The 20,071-nt window shown below is 47.5% G+C and overlaps 2 protein-coding genes across 14 annotated transcripts; one reads left to right on the top strand and one right to left on the bottom strand.

The window, feature by feature from the left end:
* Positions 1–264: 264 nt before the first annotated feature.
* HNRNPH1 (heterogeneous nuclear ribonucleoprotein H1) lies at positions 265–15,912 on the bottom strand. 12 transcript variants are annotated; one of them, XM_048319592.1, is made up of 16 exons: positions 15,813–15,912; positions 15,138–15,249; positions 9,109–9,168; positions 8,172–8,309; positions 7,163–7,318; positions 6,820–6,963; positions 5,169–5,307; positions 3,992–4,170; positions 3,686–3,757; positions 3,473–3,606; positions 3,171–3,306; positions 2,923–3,006; positions 2,740–2,790; positions 2,333–2,416; positions 1,626–1,718; positions 265–1,045 (listed from the first exon to the last, which is right to left on the bottom strand). In XM_048319592.1, exons 2-16 carry the CDS (start codon positions 15,184–15,186, stop codon positions 921–923), a joined length of 1,644 nt encoding a protein of 547 aa, XP_048175549.1. In that variant the 5' UTR covers positions 15,187–15,249; positions 15,813–15,912; the 3' UTR covers positions 265–920. The 12 variants fall into 12 exon arrangements, with proteins under 12 accessions (XP_048175549.1, XP_048175560.1, XP_048175553.1 ...); XM_048319603.1 differs by lacking the exon at positions 15,813–15,912 and adding an exon at positions 1,825–1,887 and having other exon boundaries at positions 15,138–15,431; XM_048319596.1 differs by lacking the exon at positions 15,813–15,912 and having other exon boundaries at positions 265–1,160; positions 15,138–15,431.
* On the top strand, positions 9,198–14,554 carry LOC125333602 (deoxycytidine kinase 2). 2 transcript variants are annotated; one of them, XM_048319606.1, is made up of 7 exons: positions 9,198–10,083; positions 10,710–10,825; positions 11,233–11,426; positions 11,644–11,791; positions 12,030–12,145; positions 13,484–13,583; positions 14,256–14,554. In XM_048319606.1, the coding sequence occupies exons 1-7, from the start codon at positions 9,693–9,695 to the stop codon at positions 14,292–14,294; spliced, it is 1,104 nt and encodes a 367-aa protein (XP_048175563.1). In that variant the 5' UTR covers positions 9,198–9,692; the 3' UTR covers positions 14,295–14,554. The 2 variants fall into 2 exon arrangements, with proteins under 2 accessions (XP_048175563.1, XP_048175562.1); XM_048319605.1 differs by having other exon boundaries at positions 13,484–14,554.
* Positions 15,913–20,071: the final 4,159 nt, after the last annotated feature.

Raw genomic sequence — 20,071 nt, 5'->3', positions numbered from 1 at the left:
ATCACCTCGCACCCCCCCCAGCAGTTTCAGGGCCCAGACCCCTGCCCAGGGCACAGCCATGCAGTGCTTTGAACCAACGCACACTGGGCACCCCCAGCAGTGGGGGTGGTTTCCTTTGCTCCCCCCCAGTTGTCACAGTAACACTCTAAGGGTCAGTGCTCAGTGAGGAGTCACTGCTCAGCAGCTGCATGGCAAGAGCACAACAGTCAGAGGACACGGGTGCAAGTGTAGTTTACAAGAAGCTGGAGGCCAAGAAGGAGTGAGTTCCAGTTTTTAAAAGGAAGATTTATTTAACAAGTTTCACTTAGCGCAATACACCTAAAAAGGAAATCACAATACAATGAAAGATTAAATCAAGGCCTCAGAATTTTATACGAACACCAAGACCAAAATCCTAAAGTAGCCGTATTGCGTCTCAACATGTTTCCCCCATTAACTTAAAAAAAAAAAAGCTTTAACATGCCTTACAGGATATTAAAAGAAATAAACTAGAACTAACATGCCAAATGTTCACTTTGATTTTCAGACACAGCTCCTATATTGGTTCTTTACAAAAAAGCATGTCTCTTTCAACATGTATTCAAAACAGTGTTGGATGTAATATGGTATAAGAGCAACATTTAACATAATTCAAACAGCTTTAACCTAAATACGCTTACTGCTTAAATACACTCCTACAACAAAACTAACTTGAGAAACGCTCCAAATTGTTTAACAGTTATAGTCTTTACTTGGTTATTACATCCTAGATGAATGTTCATTTCTGTATGTTCAAAAATACTGAACCTGAAAGGTTTTAAAACAATCCTGAATTCACTTACAGTAAAGCATAAATCACAAGCTCGTATTGCAAAACTGTTAAACTTAGTTTTTTGTTTTTTTGTTTTTTAAAAAAGATGTGACCAAAAGTCAGCGATTGGTTACATTCCCCAGCCACCACTCATGTTGGACATGTTGGACATGCCGCCCATGCCGTTCACTCCCATGGATGCGCGGTTCCCACTGCTGTAGTAGCTGCTGTTCATGGCGCCCTGGCTCCCGGGGTCTGAGGGGGAAACCGACAGCAGGTTCACAGCTGCCTCAGGCCGACTCGAAGCATCCTTGCCCCAACGCCTGTCCTTGCTGGGCCACCTCGTAAATACCGTCTACCGTGCCCAACGCTGCAAAGTGTCAGTTTACAGCTCCGTACCCAAAGTCAGTTACCGGATGTTCAACGACAGCACGAGCTCTGCCTCACCACCCCCCTTCCCAATCCAGAGCTTTACCACTGCTCTGGGGGAATAGGGAGGACCCAGCCTCCCATGACCCCCTCCCCCACTTCTAATGTGTTTAAACAAAGCTGGTCTCCAGCTTTCAGATTAAGAAAAGAAGTGACCAGAGCAATGCGAGTCTGGAGACTGGCATTTCCTGTCCCTTCCAGAAAAGTTTTCCACATTTCCCCCCTCAGCTCCCCATTGGTGCTTTGAATCGATTCCCCCCCAGTTCCCCAACATTCACAGTAGCCACATCTTCAATTTTCAGAGCCTGTGCTGCCCAAGTTATAACAGAACCCTTCAACACCAGTGAAGGGCATGTTAAGCCAGCTGCACCTGGCCCAATGGAAACCAGAAAAGAAATGCTCTTACCATAGCCACTCATGCTGCTTTGACCTCCATATCCTCCTCCGTAACCCCCACTCAGCTGCTGGTTGCCTGGAGCACCATAACTGGATTGGCTCCCTTTTAAGTTAAGAGTAAAAACATTAAAAACTTGCCAGTCAAGATCTGCTCATCATCAACAAACCCAGCCCTCACCCAACCAACAGCCCCTGCACTCTGGCACTACCTTGCTCACACCAAGGGAAGTTTAACATGCTCAAGGAAAGTGATGGGGTTTCTAAAGACATCCCTGCAATCAAGCAGCAACAAGAACTTTAGAAGTTACTTTTACAATTTCTATGGACTATAGTAAACAGGACTGATCTGCACTGTAACATACCCCAAAAGACTTAAACTTGGCTTTAAGTGACCTCACACAGGAGTGTTGCCCTTCCAGAAACACAGCAGCCCATTAACTGGAGTCACTCATTTGTACATGGCCCTGCAGACTTACTCCTGCTCCAGACTGGTTGTGCATCACATCACAGCAGTGCTGTGGTTTAGCACACAGACGCCTCTGTTTAAACTAACAACTGCTCTTCACCTCATCACTTGTCTACACTCCTTTCTGTAGTTTCAGTATCAGCATTAGAACTTCAAACATTTTGTAACCAAGTACTATAAAAGCAGCAGTGTACCCACACACCCCCACCCCAGCACCCTCAAGAAAGGAGCCCCCCAGAAACCAACCCCACCTTCATCTCTGAAACCAGCCCAGCTCGGTGTCAGGAGGGTATCTGTCTTATAGGCACAACAGCAACAGGCATTAAAGACTTGTGCTGCAAACACACATTTTATATTTTTAAGCGATTTTGAGGTTTGCCAGAGCAATTCAGACAGTTTCTCCCAATTCCAAATCTCTCTCCCTCACCACCAAGACTCAGCTTGAATGGCAGGTCACGTGCCACAGATACATCCTCCATCACCGAACTATGTTCTGGTGTCCCCAATAGGGAAGGAGAATAAAAAGGACAGGCATCTCCCAGAATTTCCACTACCACACTTCCAAGAAGCCACGCATCCCACCAGGCACACCACACTCAGCACCACAAGTTAATTCAACCTATTAAAACTCAAATGTATTCCCAAAAGGTTCATATACCTGGCAATGTGCTAGTGTTCCAATCTTGGACTACCCCTTCCGATTCCTTGACTGTGTGATTAAGACAGAATGTTGAATTTCAGTTTTGATGCCAGGCACACAATAAGCAGGAGCTGTACAAAACGAGCCAGCTTCCTTCAATAGGAAGTGCTTGTTTGGAAGTGCAGTGAGACTGTTACATACCCATTGCTCCCATCATCTGACTGCCATAGGCACCACCAGTTCCTCCTGCTGTAGAATTCAGGAAGAGTTCTACGTATCTGTGTTCTGGAAGAAGGAAGTTTTCCTGTGAGAGCATTTCACACCAAACCCATGCAGCTCACTGCAAGTGAAGCTGCAGTAAAATCTTTGGCACTCCAGTTGCAGGAGATTCACTACAGTGCAGTGCTGTCAGCTCCCTAAAGCCACCTATTCCGAGCAGTCAGACTTACGCATATTTGCTTTGTCTTTGGACATAGCAGCCACTGCGTCCTCGTGAGTGGCAAATTCAACGTCTGCCTCTCCAGTTACTCTGCCATCTGGTCCGATTTCAATGTGTACTCTTACAGGGTTCAGAGGTGAGAAGAACTACACACAGAACAGTCACACAGATTAAAACGCACCAATGCAACAGTTCGGGTTTACAACAAGCCATTTTCTCCAGAGGAACACTCCAACTGCAGCGCAGCCAGCATGTCCCACAAGGACCCTGGGACCTGAAGCCATGCACTGGGGAGCAGCATGTGGCACTCACATTGTAGATGTCGTTCTCCGTGGCTCTGTAGGGCAGACCTCGCATGTGGACGCAGTGGCCGGTCGTGCTCTGGAAGGTGGACGATCCGTCGCCGTACCTGTGGTCCGACATCCCTGCGGAGAAAAGAGTCCATTCTAGGTCTTTCAGATGTATTTTAGTTTCTTTTGGGACATGTCGTAAGTTCAGTTACTGTTCCTATTAGAGATCTCTTACCTCTTCCAAATCTATCAGAACCAAACCCATAGCCATCATTATACCCATTGTAGTCATCATAACCTCCATAACCTAGAAACAGATTGGACATGTTCATTTCAACTACACAAAGATCCAAATAAATTTTCATTTCGACTACAGAAAGATCCAAATACACAGTACAAACTGCAAACAACAACTACAACAACATTTCATTTCTTCTACAAGAATTAAGGCCAAGGACACATACACAGCTGTGGAGACACTACCAGGTCCGAGAGTTGCTGCTTTTCAAACGAGCAGCTCCCTGGGCCTCCGTGCACTTACCTCCTCCGTAGGCTCCACGCCTCATTCTCTCCAAGCTACTTCCTCTACCCAGACTGTTGTATCCGCGCGTCAGGCCGGGCCTGTCGTACGGACCAGGTCTCTGCATTGCCAACAGCTTGCGGGGAGGGTCGTAGTGAGTGCGCACCTCTGCTCGACTACTCTTGAAGATCTCAATGTACCTACAAGTGTTTGCACAGGGAGAAGTCAGTCTTTGCTGCCTTCCAAAACCACCTCACAACTTCACATTACAACAAGCCATTTAGTCATAGCCTTGACACTGGCAGTAATTTTAAGCCAGGTTTCCTTACATTATGTAGGCAATGACATTCTATTAAAAGCACTACATTACATTTAAATCAGGGTATTTTCAAGAAATTAAAATTACTGAAGGGTTTATGTGCTCCTCATACTTTGCAGTATCCCAACCTTAAGGGTGGGGGAGCAATACAGATTCCCCACCCACCTCCCCCCAGTTTAAGGTGTTAGTCAAACAATGTAGGAGGGACTGGTGTCCACTCAACTCAGCACTGTTGCTCAAGGCAACGGAAACAGAGGGTTAAAAACCCGATCTCCACCGAGAGTTTAACCCATCAGAATGCCACAAAAAGCTCTGCATGTACTACTGAACCCAGCCTATGCTTCAGTGATTCAGCATAGGCACAAGGTGCATGCTTCAATGAAAAATAGTCACAAGTAAAATAGAATAAAAACCCTTTGTGACAATTTCTTGAAAGCTATGCTTATTACATTGAAGATTAATACAAGTAAGTAAATTTGTTACATTTCAACTTATAAAACAAGTTTAGAAAGTATCACATTTTCTTATGGTAGTAAGAATACTGTGCATGTCTTTAGAGCTAAAGGCAGAATTGGTGCTATTTGAGAAGTTAAAGCCATAGTCTCTCAACTTTGTCATTTCCAAGCTATAGTTTTGAATGCCTGTTATTACTCATTTTCCAAAATACATTTTAGTTTAGCCCAATTTTATCTTGTATTTCTGGGTAGATCTAAACAGTCTGTGCCACGTGCACTGTAGCGATCAATGCCTTCACTCATCACCGAGTTAGAGACCAAAATACTATTTTGATTTGGCTGTTAACACTTTCAGAAGAGAGAATATGGATTTAATTGTTTACCATAAGAAAAGTGACAGAGCCAACCAACCATCCATCCCCACCTGTGCCCTATTCTTTCCTTGTGTTTCTTTAGAGCCTTTTCAGCTATTTCCTGTGAAGCAAACTGCACGAAGGCCTCCCCCGTACTCCTCCCCTGGAAGTCCACCGGCAATGTTATCCCATTTGGCACGATTTCCAACCCTTCAACCCAAGGACAAATAACCCCAGTAGGGGGGCAATATTAACATCACAAGCCCAGTCATGAGTTTTTTCTTATAGCTTTAAAAATACCAGAATTTAAACACTTTTAAGTGAATGGTATGTTGATTCTAGAACACCAGAATAAAAAATGGCACGTCAACAAAGAGCTCCATGATCACATACCATTCAGTTCAGGTTCTTAACCCACCCTGCAGAGCTCAGAAATGCTCTGAGGGTCAGGGACAGCCCCTCAGAGAAGGCATCTAATGCAGGGTGTGTTAAGAACTTCACACATCATTACAAACCTCGTCAATTCTGTGAAAGTATTTAAGATGAACTTTTAAAGAGAACTTAAATTCAAACACAGCAAGTTAAACAGCTTTATACAGAACAAGTAATTTTACTAGAAGTCACTCAGGTAAAATAATTAAGTCTTATGCAAACATCAAGTTTCAGCATTGATTTTTTTTAAATCTTTAGAAGCACTTAATTAAGAAAAAAATCATGAAGTAATTTTCAAGTATTAGTTCCTGAATAGAAGAGACACATTTTGCATATTAAGTACATTAACAACTTACAAAGCTTGAATTACTTCACCATGTAAGGAAAAAAACAGCTTAAAATGCATATGCTTAGAAATTGCTCTTGTTCACATCACCAATTCAGAAAACAAAAAACAAGTTCTGAGATTTTAAAATTGGAAATGTTTCTACTGTATTTTAAAACAAAACAGTAAGCTCAATCATATCTTGTTACAGTAAAACATTTAGAAATCTAATATTTTGAAAATAATAACAAGTGAAATCCTAAACAATCAACAGATTTAATTCTTAGACATTTTAATGGTCTAATTCCAGTTTGTAAAACATAAAACAGCTGCAAAAAAGTAAAAATTAGTCAAAACAAGACATTATCTCTTCATCCACAAAAACTTTGAGCTAGGCAACATCAAGGGTTTGGTGGAGTTTTTTCCCCACAGGAAGAGAAAGGGGCAAATGTGGAAATCTGTTCTTGGGTAGAGTTCAGCAGGTCGTTTTTCTCTGGAATTTCATTCAATACTAACTCTATGTTGGGAAGAGGTCATGGGCTCTTACTGAGAACCTGCTCCTCACACAGAGCCCAGTGGTTAGGGTATTCTACATCCTTCACTGATCAGGGCCAACCAGCCAAGACTGAGGATGGAAATATCCTCCCACCTGAACTGTTCAGCTTTACTTGGAAAGCAAGACACTTTTCTACAATCCTTACTTGGAACAGTATGTCTCACAGAGTATAAATTAGAGCAGCTTTTTGGCATTCCCTAAATTACTTAATTATCAAGTACTTTAGGTTAGGAAGTGATCCAAAGGATTCCTCAAGCCCAGAAAATTAGTGCAGAATTGGTTTATTTACTTTTAACACCCATGATAATACTGTTGGAAGTACTACTGGGCAATCCATGCTTGTTTGGTTTGCTGGGGTTTTTTTAGCATAAACCAGTAGTGCTATAGCTACTACTTTTATCCCACATACCTGAAAAAAACTGTACAATTTCTTCTTTACTACAGCCAAATGGGAGTCCTCTAAGACGTACAAAACCATCATTAGCTGTATCAGGGCTGTTGGGACCAGTATGCTTCAGAACCCAATCCATTTCAACGTTGTTTGACTTGAAAACTGTAAAAGGCACTTAGAATTAATGCATTCTGGAATAAGCAAGAGTTTTTAAAGTCATTTGCCTTGAAACTAGTCAACTTATGATATGCAAGTCCATTTGTCCTTTCACATGCATTTTAAAGAGACAAAAAAGCAGTTAACCAAAAACCCATCAAGCACAAACACAACGTAGTCAGTTACTAGACCAACTGAATCAAACCTTCAACATATCTGTGTCCCATTGTTTCTCTGTCTTTTTTCAGGGCCAATTTCACATCCTCCTCTGACTCAAGTTCAGCAAATGCTTCTCCACTTGGTCTGCCCTCCCTGGTGTAGATGAAACGGATACCCAAAGCCCCGTTCAGAATTTTGCAATCTGAAAACAAAACAGGAAGGCCAGAATAAGGTTAATTATTACAAGAACAGTATTACTTTAGAAGTTTCAGAGAGCCTAAAAAGAAAAATGTACTGAGTATCAGTTATATCAATGCAACAAAACCAGCAGCATTCTTGTTACAACTTTAAAATGAGCAATTAACTAAAGAGACGAACTAAAGTTACCCTTCTAGTCAAGCCTACAGATCAACATTAAGGATGACTGCAAATTAGCTATTTCCAAAGCTTTTCTGCCTCAAGTTGAATGTACTACTTGCTTTTGATCATAACTTTCTTATTAGCACGAAATAAGAAATAATAACAATCAGTGTAAGTGTAATAAACTAAATCAGAACCAAATCCAATATGCCAAATTCTTGACGCAGTTTTAAAAGCTCCAGTTTCTGCCAAAAGCATGTATTTATCACCGCTATTTACTACTGCGGAATGCTAATAATCTGGGGAAGGACACACACACACTAAACACTTAACAAGAGAGTCTGTTGGGACAACACCAAGAACTAAACTGATTTAGCTTCAAAATTCTTGCTTCAGGTTGAACTTTAAAATGGAAGCTTCTCTCTCCTGGTTGCTCAAGCAGCAAAGGCAGCTGTGGCTATTCCAGCAACTCTGAGACTAAGCCCCTTTGTGTTGAGTTTGTGCTAGCACAAGCGTGGCTTTGCATACCAGGTTCTGGCTGAAGCACTCGTTGCACTACAAACTTCACTGAATGCCTGCTGGAATCACTCGCTACAGTGCTCCCACTGCCACAGTGCCCCTGGGAAGGGACCCAGAAGTGACAGCAAAGCCCGGCCCCTCTCCCACCCCTCTTATTCCCCCACAGCCCCACTTACCGGAGAAGAACCTCTGCACCTCCTCGGTGGAGCAGGACCAAGGCAGCCCCCGGACTTTCACCACATATCCCTCGCTGCTCTCCGTGTTAAGCATCACATTGGGAGTGAGGCTCTGCTCCGTCTCGGCTTCTGTGGTTGCTGGAAAGACCAGAACGGGCCCTTTGAGATGCTGCTCAGCACGGCCGCCACCCGCACCCCCTCAGAGCGCCCGGCGGCCCCCCTGGCCTATGCCCCGGCCCTCCCCGAGCCTCCTCTGCCTCGGGCGCTGCCGCCTCACACACACGGCGCCGCTCCCGCCCCCGGCCCGCGCCCTGCCCCTTCCCCGCACGCACACATGGTGGGGCTCCGCGCTGGTTCTAGGGCTCCGAGCCTGATCCGCTGTCCGGAGAGCGCCTAGTCCCGGTGAGGCGGCAGCGAGCGGGCGAGCCTGTGGCGAGAGCGCGCTAGGAAATGGCGGCGGGTGCTCCCGCTTCCGCTGGGCCGGGCCTTCCGCCGCACAAAGAGCGAGGTTCCAGACGCCGCCCTGGCGTGCCCGCGGCCCCCGGCGATGGCGCAGCGCCCGCGGCCGGCTCGCAAATAACGGCGTGTGGCGAGCGGGCACCGAGCACCGCGGGCCCTGCGCCGAGCACGGAACCGGCTGCGGCGTGGCCGGGGCGGGTGCGGGGCGCGTGTGCACCGGTGGGGCCCGGCCCCGCCCCCGAGACCCCGCGCGCCGCCCGTGCGCACGCGCTGCCCGTGCCCGCGCGCCGCCTGTGCGCACGCGCCGCCCGCCCGCCGCGCCGAACAAAGCCCCGGCCCCGCGCGCCCTGGGCGCCGCTCGCCGCACTGCGCATGCTCCGCGCTCTGCCGCCCCCGCCCCGACCCGTCCCGGCTCCCGCGTGGCGCGGACAGCGGAGCGCTCTGGCTGCACACACCGTGTGTGGGAACTAGCACTTACCAGCTTCAAAGGCTGACGCTACCCCACGTGAAACAATCTGCTCGCTTCGGTCACTGAAGCCTGGTGTGTTTGGAGGAGATGGGGAAAGAAGAGACAATGGGTCACAATTATCATAAAATAAAGGAAAAGTTAATTCCCTCCCATTTCCTCCAAACACACCAGACCTAGCTAGATTTCACCCTGAATCTCAGTATTACCGAGGAGGAAAGAGGAAACTGGAATAACTCATCATCTAAGAATCCTCCATCCCCTTTCCCCTTGAATAAGCAGCTCATGTTTCAACTTGTCTACGCGGGTGATAGAGGGCCCATGCCTAGAGTTACGCAGGCTCCTGGAGACCCTGACACGGATACTTGGAGCCCAGAAGCTGCTCTGAGCAGTCTCTGCATGAACACCATTCACCCACGAGTGTTTCTTCTCCAGTTAGTACCAAAACAGACTGAGAGCCTACACTGTGCCACATCTCTCACGTAACTGACGTGTTCCGGACTACTAACTACCCCACCCCCACAGCTGGAGGCTTCCTGACAATTTTTTTTTTTTTTTAACTGCATGCTCAAGTTTACGTAAGTAAATCAAACAACATGGCGAACTTGTTTACAGTAATGCAAATTAAATCAGTGAGTGGAACCTTGCTACAGCCACTTCCTGCACAAAGCTCTCTTCTCCATTTCACTTGCCGAACGCCCATTTTAAAACACCGCCGCGGTAGGAACTGGGCAGGAGCGGGGCAGGAGCGGCAGGGGAGGGGGCAGCGCCTCCGCCTCTTCCCGGGGAGGACTGGCGGGAAGCGGCCATCCCGCCCACCGGCTGGCGGGACGCTTAAAGCGCGCTGGAGCATCTGGGAACTCCTTAAGTTCCCGCTCGGCACCGCCATGTCCACCCCGGCCAAGAGGCACTGCCAGAGCCCAGCCGGCTCCCTCGAATCCAGCTTCCAGAAGCGCCTCAGGAAGGTTTCCATCGAGGGGAACATCGGTGAGCTGGGCGGCGCGGGGAAGCTCAGAGCGGTAGGGAAGTCGGAGGAGGGATGGGAGGGCGCCAGGCCGGGAGCACCCCAAGGGGCTGGGATGCTGGGGGAGATAGAGAGAGAGGCGGCTGTGGCGCTCGTCAAGCCGGCTGTGCGGGCAGCGGGATGCTCTGCAGGGAGAGCCGCACCAGGACCCGAACCCGGAGCACGGCTGGGGCGGATGGGGAGCCCGGCGGGAAGAGTGCCCATCTATCGCACCGAGGCGCAGGGCGGACTGGGGAGCACAAACTCCCGGTGCCCCCTGGCCCGTCCCGGGCTGCAACGCCCGTTAGCGCGCGCCCGCCCGCGCCAAGTCCCAGCGCCTGCGCGGCCGCTCCCCCGCTCTCCCCCCAAGCTCCGCCCGCCGCCGCAGCTCCTAAAATGTCGGCTGCGGCTCGGCCGCCCTTATCGCCCGGCCGGCCGGGCGCGGCCCCTCTGGCGCGGCAGATTAGCGCTGTTTGCTCCACGGCGCACCCGGCCGACCCCGCGCCCCAAGAGCCGCTAACAACCCTCACAACTGCCCCCCCCACGTCCATCGGTAGCCCCAGAGCAATCAACCCCCACCCCTCTCTGAACTGCTGTAAATCTTCCGCAGCTGCGGGGAAGTCAACGTTTGTCAGGCTGCTGGAGAAACACAGCGATGAGTGGGAGGTCATCCCCGAGCCCATCGCTAAGTGGTGCAACATCCAGACAGCTGAGGATGAGTATGAGGTAGGTGCGCAGGACTTGGGTCGGAAGAAACTGCAGGGAGTTACACAGCCAGGGAGCTATGCCAAAATCTAGCTATACTTAGTCTGCAGCAGCCAGAGTCATCCCCGCTATCATACCACAGTTGGTCAGACACTCAAATTGTAAAGGCAAGATACTACTGAATGTATATTCCAAATCACATCACCTACTCCACAGGAATCACACTAAAATCTGGAACTCAAACAAGTTACTCAAAGAAGCTGTTATGAAAACCACCATCACCTCAAGAAAAAAAGTTCCTAAAGTCCTATGCCTAAGCATTTTCTTAGTGATAAAAAAAAAAAAGGCCATGAATTCTTACATAATACCAGAATTCAGGATTGAGAAAAGCAGTACGTTCATATCAACGTTTTTCTCTTGTCTTCTAGGAACTTTCAACATCTCAGAAGAGTGGAGGAAACTTACTTCAAATGCTGTATGACAAACCCACAAGATGGGCATACACATTTCAGACTTATGCTTGCTTGAGCCGAGTAAAAGCACAATTAAAACCTGTCTCAGCCAAGCTACACGAAGCAGAACATCCAGTGCAGTTTTTCGAGAGATCTGTGTACAGTGACAGGTAATTACTCTCACAGCACAGTAAGAACTCACATTAACAGCTTCCAGGTCTTTAAAAAGATGGAGCTGAGGAAACACTTGATATTTAAACTAATACCTGCAAGGGAGCAGGCTTGACTAAAGCATTTTTTTCAGTATCATCATTCTGTTCTAATGACAAGTGTTTTGGTAGTTCACTTTTGTCATTCCTGGCATAAGACTGATGTGTTTCATTGCAGATACGTATTTGCTTCTAACCTGTTCGAGTCTGGAAACATTAATGAAACAGAGTGGTCTATTTATCAGGACTGGCACACATGGCTTTTGAATCAGTTTCAATCAGATATAGAACTGGATGGCATGATCTATCTCAGAACCACACCTCAGGTATGCTCACTAAAAATTAAGGTTTTTTTAGTTCCAACTTCATTTTCCAGAGGCTTAAGACAGTGTAAAAAAGTTATTCTAGATTTAACTCGTTTATGCTCAGTCAAGCATCTAAAATTAATGCTCACTAATATCTAGCATTAGTCCTTCCAAGTTAAGGACCACGTGATCCATTTAGCTGATGACCTACAACACATGATTAATGACCAGGTTTATACTCCTCTTTTTTTTGTTTCAGAAATGCATGGAAAGGCTACAGATGAGGGGAAGACATGAGGAGCAAGGAATTGAGCTTGAGTATTTGGAAAACCTCCACTATAAACATGAAACCTGGCTTCATGAACGGACTATGAGGTAGGAACCCATTTTCTGTAGCAAGTTTCAACTTGCAGGCAAGGCTCTTTCCTACCTTAAACCTTAGTTTTATCAACTTTAGCATTTAGTCTAGCTTCACTCAGGCAGCTGGATAGACTTACACCCACTTCAGGCTTCAAGACACAGAACTTCATCTAATTTAAAACCTTTGTTAAGCATTAGCTTCAATTAGGAAGCTTTATAGTTGTAACTCCAGTAAGGATATGGATTCTGCTAATTGGAAGGACACAGGAGTAGGACACTTAAAATGGTGTTCAGGGGCCAATCACATGCATTTCTCACCACACAATTTGTGTTGCAATGTAAGGGGCACACAAGACCCCAACTACCTTTAAACTAGCAGGACTGTATTTCACCGAAGTTTAAATATTAATCCTAACTTCAATTTAAACAATAATCATAAAGGCTTTTGGCAGACCTGTTACACACAAGAAACCTAATCAGCAACTGAGTGATCTCTGCACACCTTTCCTCAACTTCCTTATTGATTCTTACTGGCTTTCCCATCTAAGGAATCTCTAAACATGAAAGCAGACTCTACGTTTTCCCCTAGAGGAGCTCAAAATAGTCTACTGACTGGGAAGCACTACAATTCCAGGAGAAGTACATTATCAGTTTGATCTACTTGCTGAAGTTTCACACAGAATGACCCAAATGCTTAGGAGACAGTGCATACTGTGGAATTTTGGGAATGTTTACGTTGTGTACTCATCCCAAACTTGTAAGCGAGCACTTCCTGTGTTTGTAGTAGAACACTGAAGTCTGCAAGCACAAGTTAGAATGTTGTTCAGCACACGTACTGCATTTTAGAAATGCCTTCCACTCTCAGAAGAAAGACTAACTACTGCTTCCCATCTATTCCTAAACTGAAGCCAAAATGGTCTTGCTTATGTCCAAGACATTTTAAATACCAGTCTTACAACCTGTTAAAGAGGTCATTCCCATGATAGGAAGCTTTAAAAATGCACCTTGGTAAGTGGATTAGGTGAGGGAGACACAGATCAAGGGAGATTTTTAAAAAAATACTCCATCTTACAAAATCAGTTCCTGGTAATTGATTCTGTGACCAGAATGAGAGAAAGGAACTAAAGGTAAAAACTATCTTTCCCCCCACTTGTACATAAAAGAGAGATACTAAGAGTCCAGATTTGTGAAATATAAGAAGAGCAATTAAGGGCAAACTTGACATGGGCTTTATATTTACATTATGGGCATCAGCTTCAACAACTCGGGTGTACGTGGTAATCAAGAGCAGAGGTCTTGTATACACAGTATTTTATGTAGTTTTTACTCAAACTATGTTCTTCCATTTAACAGAGTTGATTTTGAGAACATTAAGAAGATTCCTATTCTAGTTTTGGATGTTAATGAAGAGTTTAAGAACAATAAAATTAAACAGGAGTACCTAATTGATAAAGTAAGTATCAAACGTTGGGGGATTTGTATCTGCTTTTCTTCTGCAGTTATCATGCATGCAGTGACACCTCCAGAGGTGGGAGGGAGAGTAAACAACCATTTAAGGAAACAAGGTGGTAATACAGAGGTCACTTCAGTCAAAACGATGTTTACCAGTTCCAAGGAAAGGCAAGACTTAGGAAGTAAATGTCAAAAGAAATTCTTATGGAGTTGTTTGGCCAGTCCATGGGAAAAAAAACACCTCCTCCTAATACCTAAATGCATGAGGAAGTGCTCTCCTAGCAAACCCTATAAACCATTTTCTTCATCTTGCTCTGGGTCATCAATTTGAGATTACTGAAGAATGACTCCTTTAAGCCAAGCCTAATTCCCTCAATTAAACAGCTCTAAATAAACTGGGAAGGGGAGCACAATGATCAGTTGTAAAGGTATTTGTCATTACATCCTCATGGAAACCAGCAATTAATAGCTTCATTTTGAACAGATAATGAGGCATGCCATCTTCTACCTTGACCCTCTGAAAGCCCACATGGATTTCAGGTCATGAATTAAATGTAAGAGCAAAACATCACTGGAAAACTATAGTAACAAACCATTTTTTCCTGAAAAAAGGGAAAAGCCTGGTACTTTAGCTTTTACTGCACCAAATAATACAAATGCTTTTTTCTGATAGGTCAAGTCTTTCCTGACTTCTTTAGAAGATGAAAATTAATTTGAATAACAAGTTACTGAAGTTCACCCAACACTCTGTGTGTTCAAAAATTTGAAAAACAAATGTATTACCTGTATAGCTTATTTTAAAGTAAGCCTGAAATGTTAATATATGGTTTGGTGTTTGATTTTTTTTCCCCTTTGTATGATCTGTGTGGGTTTTGATAGAATTTTTTGTACAGCTAAAAAGAACAAATATGGGGTGCTTTGATAATGTTTTTTTTCTGTATATTCTCTGCTCTTTAATAAAGATTTAAAAGTCATATTGCCTCACGAGTGGCTCTCCCCGCGGGGGAGCTCAGCGGTTGTCAGAGGCCGACACCCAGTAAACAGATAGCAGGCGCTAAACAGGGTTGTTTTGCAATAACTGGCACGGGTTCACCATTTTAAGACGAAACTGTTATGGCGTCCAGAAACCTTTACTTTCAACTTCTGCTTTACTGAGTGGCCGTTTCCACCGGATTTACGTTAGTTAAGGCTGGACGTTAGACCTGTAATAAACTGTAATTTACGCTTATCTCGTTTGCGATCTCACCCCCACCCCCCCCCAGCCCGGGGAGGGACCCGCGGGCGCGGCAGCGGCGGAGGCGGGACAGCGACCCCGGAGAGCCCCCGCGGCCCCGCCCGGCACGACGCACGCGGCGGGGGGGGGTTGAGCGGCGCACGCGGCCGGGCCCGTCCCCGCCGCCCCCCCTCCCCTCCCCCGCGCCATCGTGAGGCCTTCGCGGGGCCTCCGCGTCACCGGGCCCGGACAGGCGGCACCGCGACGGTCAGATCGCTACCCCCCCTCCCCCCCAGGTTCCCTCCCGCCACCCCCTCCCCGCCCGCCGTCGCTGGGTCTTACCCAAGCCGGGGATCTCGCCCTCGGTCTCCTCGGTGTGACAAGGGTCCATCTTGGCCGCGCCTTCCCCGCAGGGGCCGCAAGAAGAACAAAGCTGGGCGGGGGCGCTCGGGCGCTGCGCGAACAGAAACAAAAGCTCAACGGCGGCCGAAGGGACGCTCAGGGAACGTGGATCGGAGATCCGCGGGGGGTTTCTCAGCACTCCCGCGGGGATGGGCCGCGATGCAGCCGCCGGTGCTCCCGGTACCACCCGCTCGCTCCGGCTGCGCAGCGCCTGTTCCGCGCCTATAAATGGCCGCCGGCCGCGCAGGGCTGCGCGCTGACGTCACGCGCCGCCCGCCCCCGCCAGCCAATGGCCGCGTGACAAATTGAACGCGGCCAGTCACGTCCAGCCCCCCGCGCGCGCGGTGGGGGGGGGGGGGGAATCATGGAGGGGGGAGCGCGCGACCGCCCCGGGGGTCCCGCGAGCCCCCGTGCCCCCAGCGCCCGTCGCTGGCCCTGGGTTCGAGTCCCCGGGGACCCAGGTTCGAGTCTCACCCCCGCCTTGGCTCCGGTTCGAGTCCCGCCCCCGCCCGTTCCGCTCCCCGGTTCCCGAACAGGGTGGCGGCCTTGTCCCTCCCCCCCACACCCGCACCGCCGCCCCCTCCTCGTCCCCGCTCCCCCGGCACCCCCGCTCACGGCGAGCTGCAGCCGCGGGGCTCCGGCGGCGATCGGCGGCTCCGCGCACTGCAGCACCGCCCGCCGCCGGTGTCAGCTGGGCTCGGCTCCGCCTCCTGCCGCGGCGGGGGCCGGGCACGGCGGGGCTTGCGCGGGCCTGGCCGGGGAGGCCTTGGGGGCTCATCCGCACCTTTGAAGGCCTTGTGTGTCAGCCCGGGCACGGGGAGCGGAGCCCGGCCTGAGCAGGCCCCGCTCGGGCGCTGCTGGGGCTGTTTGGGTTTGGCGCAGGCGGTTCCTGTGCTGGAGCTGCCCCTGGGAATCCCCGAGTGGGTGCTGGGAATGGCCGCTTCCCACACGCCCTCTGCGCCCTCAGATCACGCTCTCCCAACCAGACCGCAAAGAATCATGAGCTGAGGCAACTTCAGGTTAAAATAGCTGCAAGGGAGCCGGTGGGATTGAGCAGATAACAGGTGACTTTAGGACTGTGGAGGTGTGGCATCGATTCCCAGCTTTGTTTCTGGCCGAGTGTTTGTGAGTGTAAAGCAAATCCCTTTGCTAATCCCTGTTGAAGCCTTCGCGTTTCTAGCAGCAAGATAATTATATTTTTTGGCTTTTTATAGTGTGTACTAATATTCATACACTGGGGTACATTTACTATATGTCATTTTACTAGTCTTGATTGGTATTTTTAGTCCCCGTTACTGCATTTGAAAAAGGACAGAAATTTTTTTGTTGTTGTTTATGCATCATGATCCATGTGATTAAATGGCTTTAAAGAGAGCTGTAATGGCCGTTCTCTTGCTATCTAATTTACAGTGAGAAATGAAGCCTGATTTGCCTAGTATTTTCTTGATGTTTATTTAGTTAAACAGGATTCTGATTTAAAACCTCTCCTTAGAGGTCTCTTAGGAAATTGAAATCATCCCGTGTTCACACTGACAAAAATTTCTGGATATCCTTCCAATGTTAGAAGAAAGGTCATATGACTTCTTTTGGCAAATATGTAACTGCTACAAATCTTAGGCAAAAACTCAACCTGCCTTTGATATATCCCACAGTAAGTTTGGTACAGCCACTTCCAGGGGAAGAACATGACTGTGAGCAGCAGGGGCAAGCAAAGACATAAACAGTTATCAGAAGAGTTGTGATTAGCCAATGTATATGCTGTGTTTGAAAGACAAAAAGTAATTAACAATTAAAATGGAATTACTGCTGACAGAGTAGCCCTTTTCCTCAGAGGCCCTGGCTGGTTAAGTGCTTTTGCAAATAGGGGTGGTCCCATGATATGTGAGCACTTGCAGAGAGGGACACAGGAGATAAAAATCTTCCTGAAAACATTGCTACGGGATCTTCCTTCCATGATTTCTTCTAGAACTCAAGCATCGTGTTTACCTGGCTTTTTGTTTTATGGTGCGACCCTGACGCACCTTCCCCTCCAACAGAGCCAGTTGAACTCCAGTGTGTGTGTCACAGCTCACGCTGCAGCTCTGGATACATGTTAATTTCCTGAAAGGGATTCAAAATTTCAGTTTCATTCCTGCGATGGGGAAGGCACACCTGCTGTCCAGACAGCAGGGGAGAGGAGCTGCTCTCATTTTCCTATTTGCATTCCCAGAAGGTTTTGCCTCATTCAAGTCAGCTGGGGCACTGAGGGATGTAATCCAAGCTGAGCTCAGCCTGCTGGGTGTTGTAGTGCATCAGGTAGAAAATGGGCAAAGAGATGGCCTCCAGAGCAGAAATCTTCTGGAAAAGCAATCTGTCAGATAGTCACAGCCCCTGTGAAACATCCCGAATTCCCTACAGGTTCATGGAGAGGAGCCCCAGTCCAGCTTGCAGAGAGATGCATGAAGCTGACTACACATGTGGAGTGTTACACTGGACCAAAGTAAAGCTCTTGAAACCTGCTACCTGTTCAAGAATTTTCTGGTTTTTACCAGTCTCTCTTTGTTATCTTGCTTATGCTTCTTTCCAGGGCAAGAAAATAATGGAGAAAATCTGCAGCTCTGGTTTAAGGGTTCCATAGTCATGCAAGCATATGGAGACACTTTGTGTGTCTGGAAGTGAAGCAGATGCTCATTTCTGAGTAGGTTTTGGAGATATTTTTGCAATGCAAAAAATAATTACCAATGATTCTTCATGGTTCATCATTTGCTATTACAGGGAGAATTGATCAGAACTTAAATACCTAAACTGAAGAGATGACAGAACTCATTGTCCATCATCACTGCATGCACCTTCCCTTTCTTTCTTAGCTAAATGTTATCCTTTTCTTCTGCTGCCGCCATCACAAAGTTAATTTTTCATGTCTCAGCTACATGTGTTGCATGTGCCTCATGTTTGCATGTAAGCACCTATAATTCAGGATTTTACAGTTAATCTGCAAACCTGATTAACTCTCAGCAGCTGACTGAAAAGCAGCTGACTTGCTTTTCATCTGGGATCTGAAAACAGGGAATACATGGAAGTCTTATACTACCAATGCTTTGTATGTTTCTCTGTGTGTGTGACCTCCAGTCAAAAACCCTACCATTCAATTATAACCTTTCTGTTATTTCCCATGGCTTTTGAAACAGCCTCTAGCTGTGACGCTGTGACAAATAGAAGCTAAACAATGCTATTAAAAATGCATGATGTGTGTTCTGCTATATTAGATAACACGGCCACGTTCATCACCCACTAACGCTGCCAATTCACAGCCTTGCCAGTGCAGCCTCCCTCCTATGTTTGCTTTGGAGAATTTAAGAGGATTTTTGACTACACTTCACCTTTCTTCCTTTTCACCCTTTTTTTTTTTTTTTACCTTTATTCATGATTATTCATATAGCATATTATTATTCATATAGCACAGATTTGATAGAGCTCATGTTTCCCAGCTTTCCTAAACTGTAATTCACTAAGAAGCCAAGCTGGAAAACAGTTGGGGAGATTAATAAACACTGGTTTAGTGAAAAGCAGAATCCCAAGTCCCTTGTTTTCTCTGGGGCCACTGCTGTACTGTTTGAAGCTATCACCCTTCTCTTTGTGCCAGCAGCTTATCCACAGCTCGTGCTCACCATCCTTTGCCATCGTGAGAATGACGAGTTGTCTCTCTTCTACTCCCTCGATGGTTGCACCCTCTCAGGGCTGGGCTGAAAGTTTACCAGCCCGGTGTTTCTCCGTTTGTCAGTGGAACCCAGGCCTGTCAACGTTCTGGTTTTGCAGCATTAGAACTGGGCAGAACACCTGGTTTTTACAGCTGGAGCTGCCCCGCTGTGTGAGCAGGGCCAAGCGGGGTGAGGTGTCTCCTACAGCGTGCTGCGGGTATCTGCCTGTTCTGCTGCCTGAGCTCTGTGGGCATGAGTCAGCTCTGGTCCAGGAGCCATCTGGCTGAGCAGCGCCGTGCTGAGCTCATCAGGCTGCTCCCGGGAAAGGTTTCTTCACTCAGGCAGAACATTAGCAGCACCTTGGCAGTTCATCTGTGTGCTGCCCGGAGAGAGGTGGGAAAGTGGCCACTCACATACCTCCAAGGAGCCTTGTCTGCATTTCTTTGTGCCCTCCCAGAAGGAGAACGAGCTGTAAAGCTGTAGATACTCGACGGTGGGGTGACTCAGTCCAATGCTGGGAGAGAGTGTGCTGTGGTACTGTATCAGGGCAGGCAGCAGTCCTGAGCTCGTTATCCTGGCCAACCGCATTCATGAAATGGATCCTATTTTAGCCACTCGCCAACTGCAGGCTCAGAAGTAGAGACCACAACAGCTCTCATGATGATCCCTTTTACCCCTTGCAGGCAATGTCGCCTTAGTAATTTGGGGTCACCCAGCTTTCTCTTGTCAACTGTTGCAACATCAAAGCAACACAGCCGATGCACATGCTCAGGCACAGATCTTTTATTCTCTCACTCCAGAAGTGCTCTGTGAATCCTCCTGAGTGCTGACCCTTTTGCTCTTCTTACATAACTTTTACCTTTAGTCCCTGAACAGAGAGCCTGGCACAGCATCGGTGGGGGCTGGAGCTGGGCATGCACTTCTCTAAGGTTCCACAGCAGGTGGTCAGTTTTCCTTTGCAGGGAGGGCATTCACAGAGGGGCATGTTAAGCCCTGTCCATCTTATGTGTACTGTGGCTCTGCCCTCACCTGGGGAAAGGTGAATTCTTGGAGCTATCTTACAAGTGGTAATTGCTGGGAGGTAGAAAACTGATGAGAATGAGGCAAATTGTAACTTTAGAGTGTGGATTTTCCTGGCCTCCTGACCTGCTAACATACGGAGTTGCAGATAGCTTTGGTTTTGCTTAGACTTTACCC

The sequence above is a fragment of the Corvus hawaiiensis genome, chromosome 15 (genome assembly GCF_020740725.1).
Source record: "Corvus hawaiiensis isolate bCorHaw1 chromosome 15, bCorHaw1.pri.cur, whole genome shotgun sequence".
Lineage (NCBI taxonomy): Eukaryota > Metazoa > Chordata > Aves > Passeriformes > Corvidae > Corvus > Corvus hawaiiensis.
This window is presented reverse-complemented; position numbering and strand designations above follow the sequence as displayed.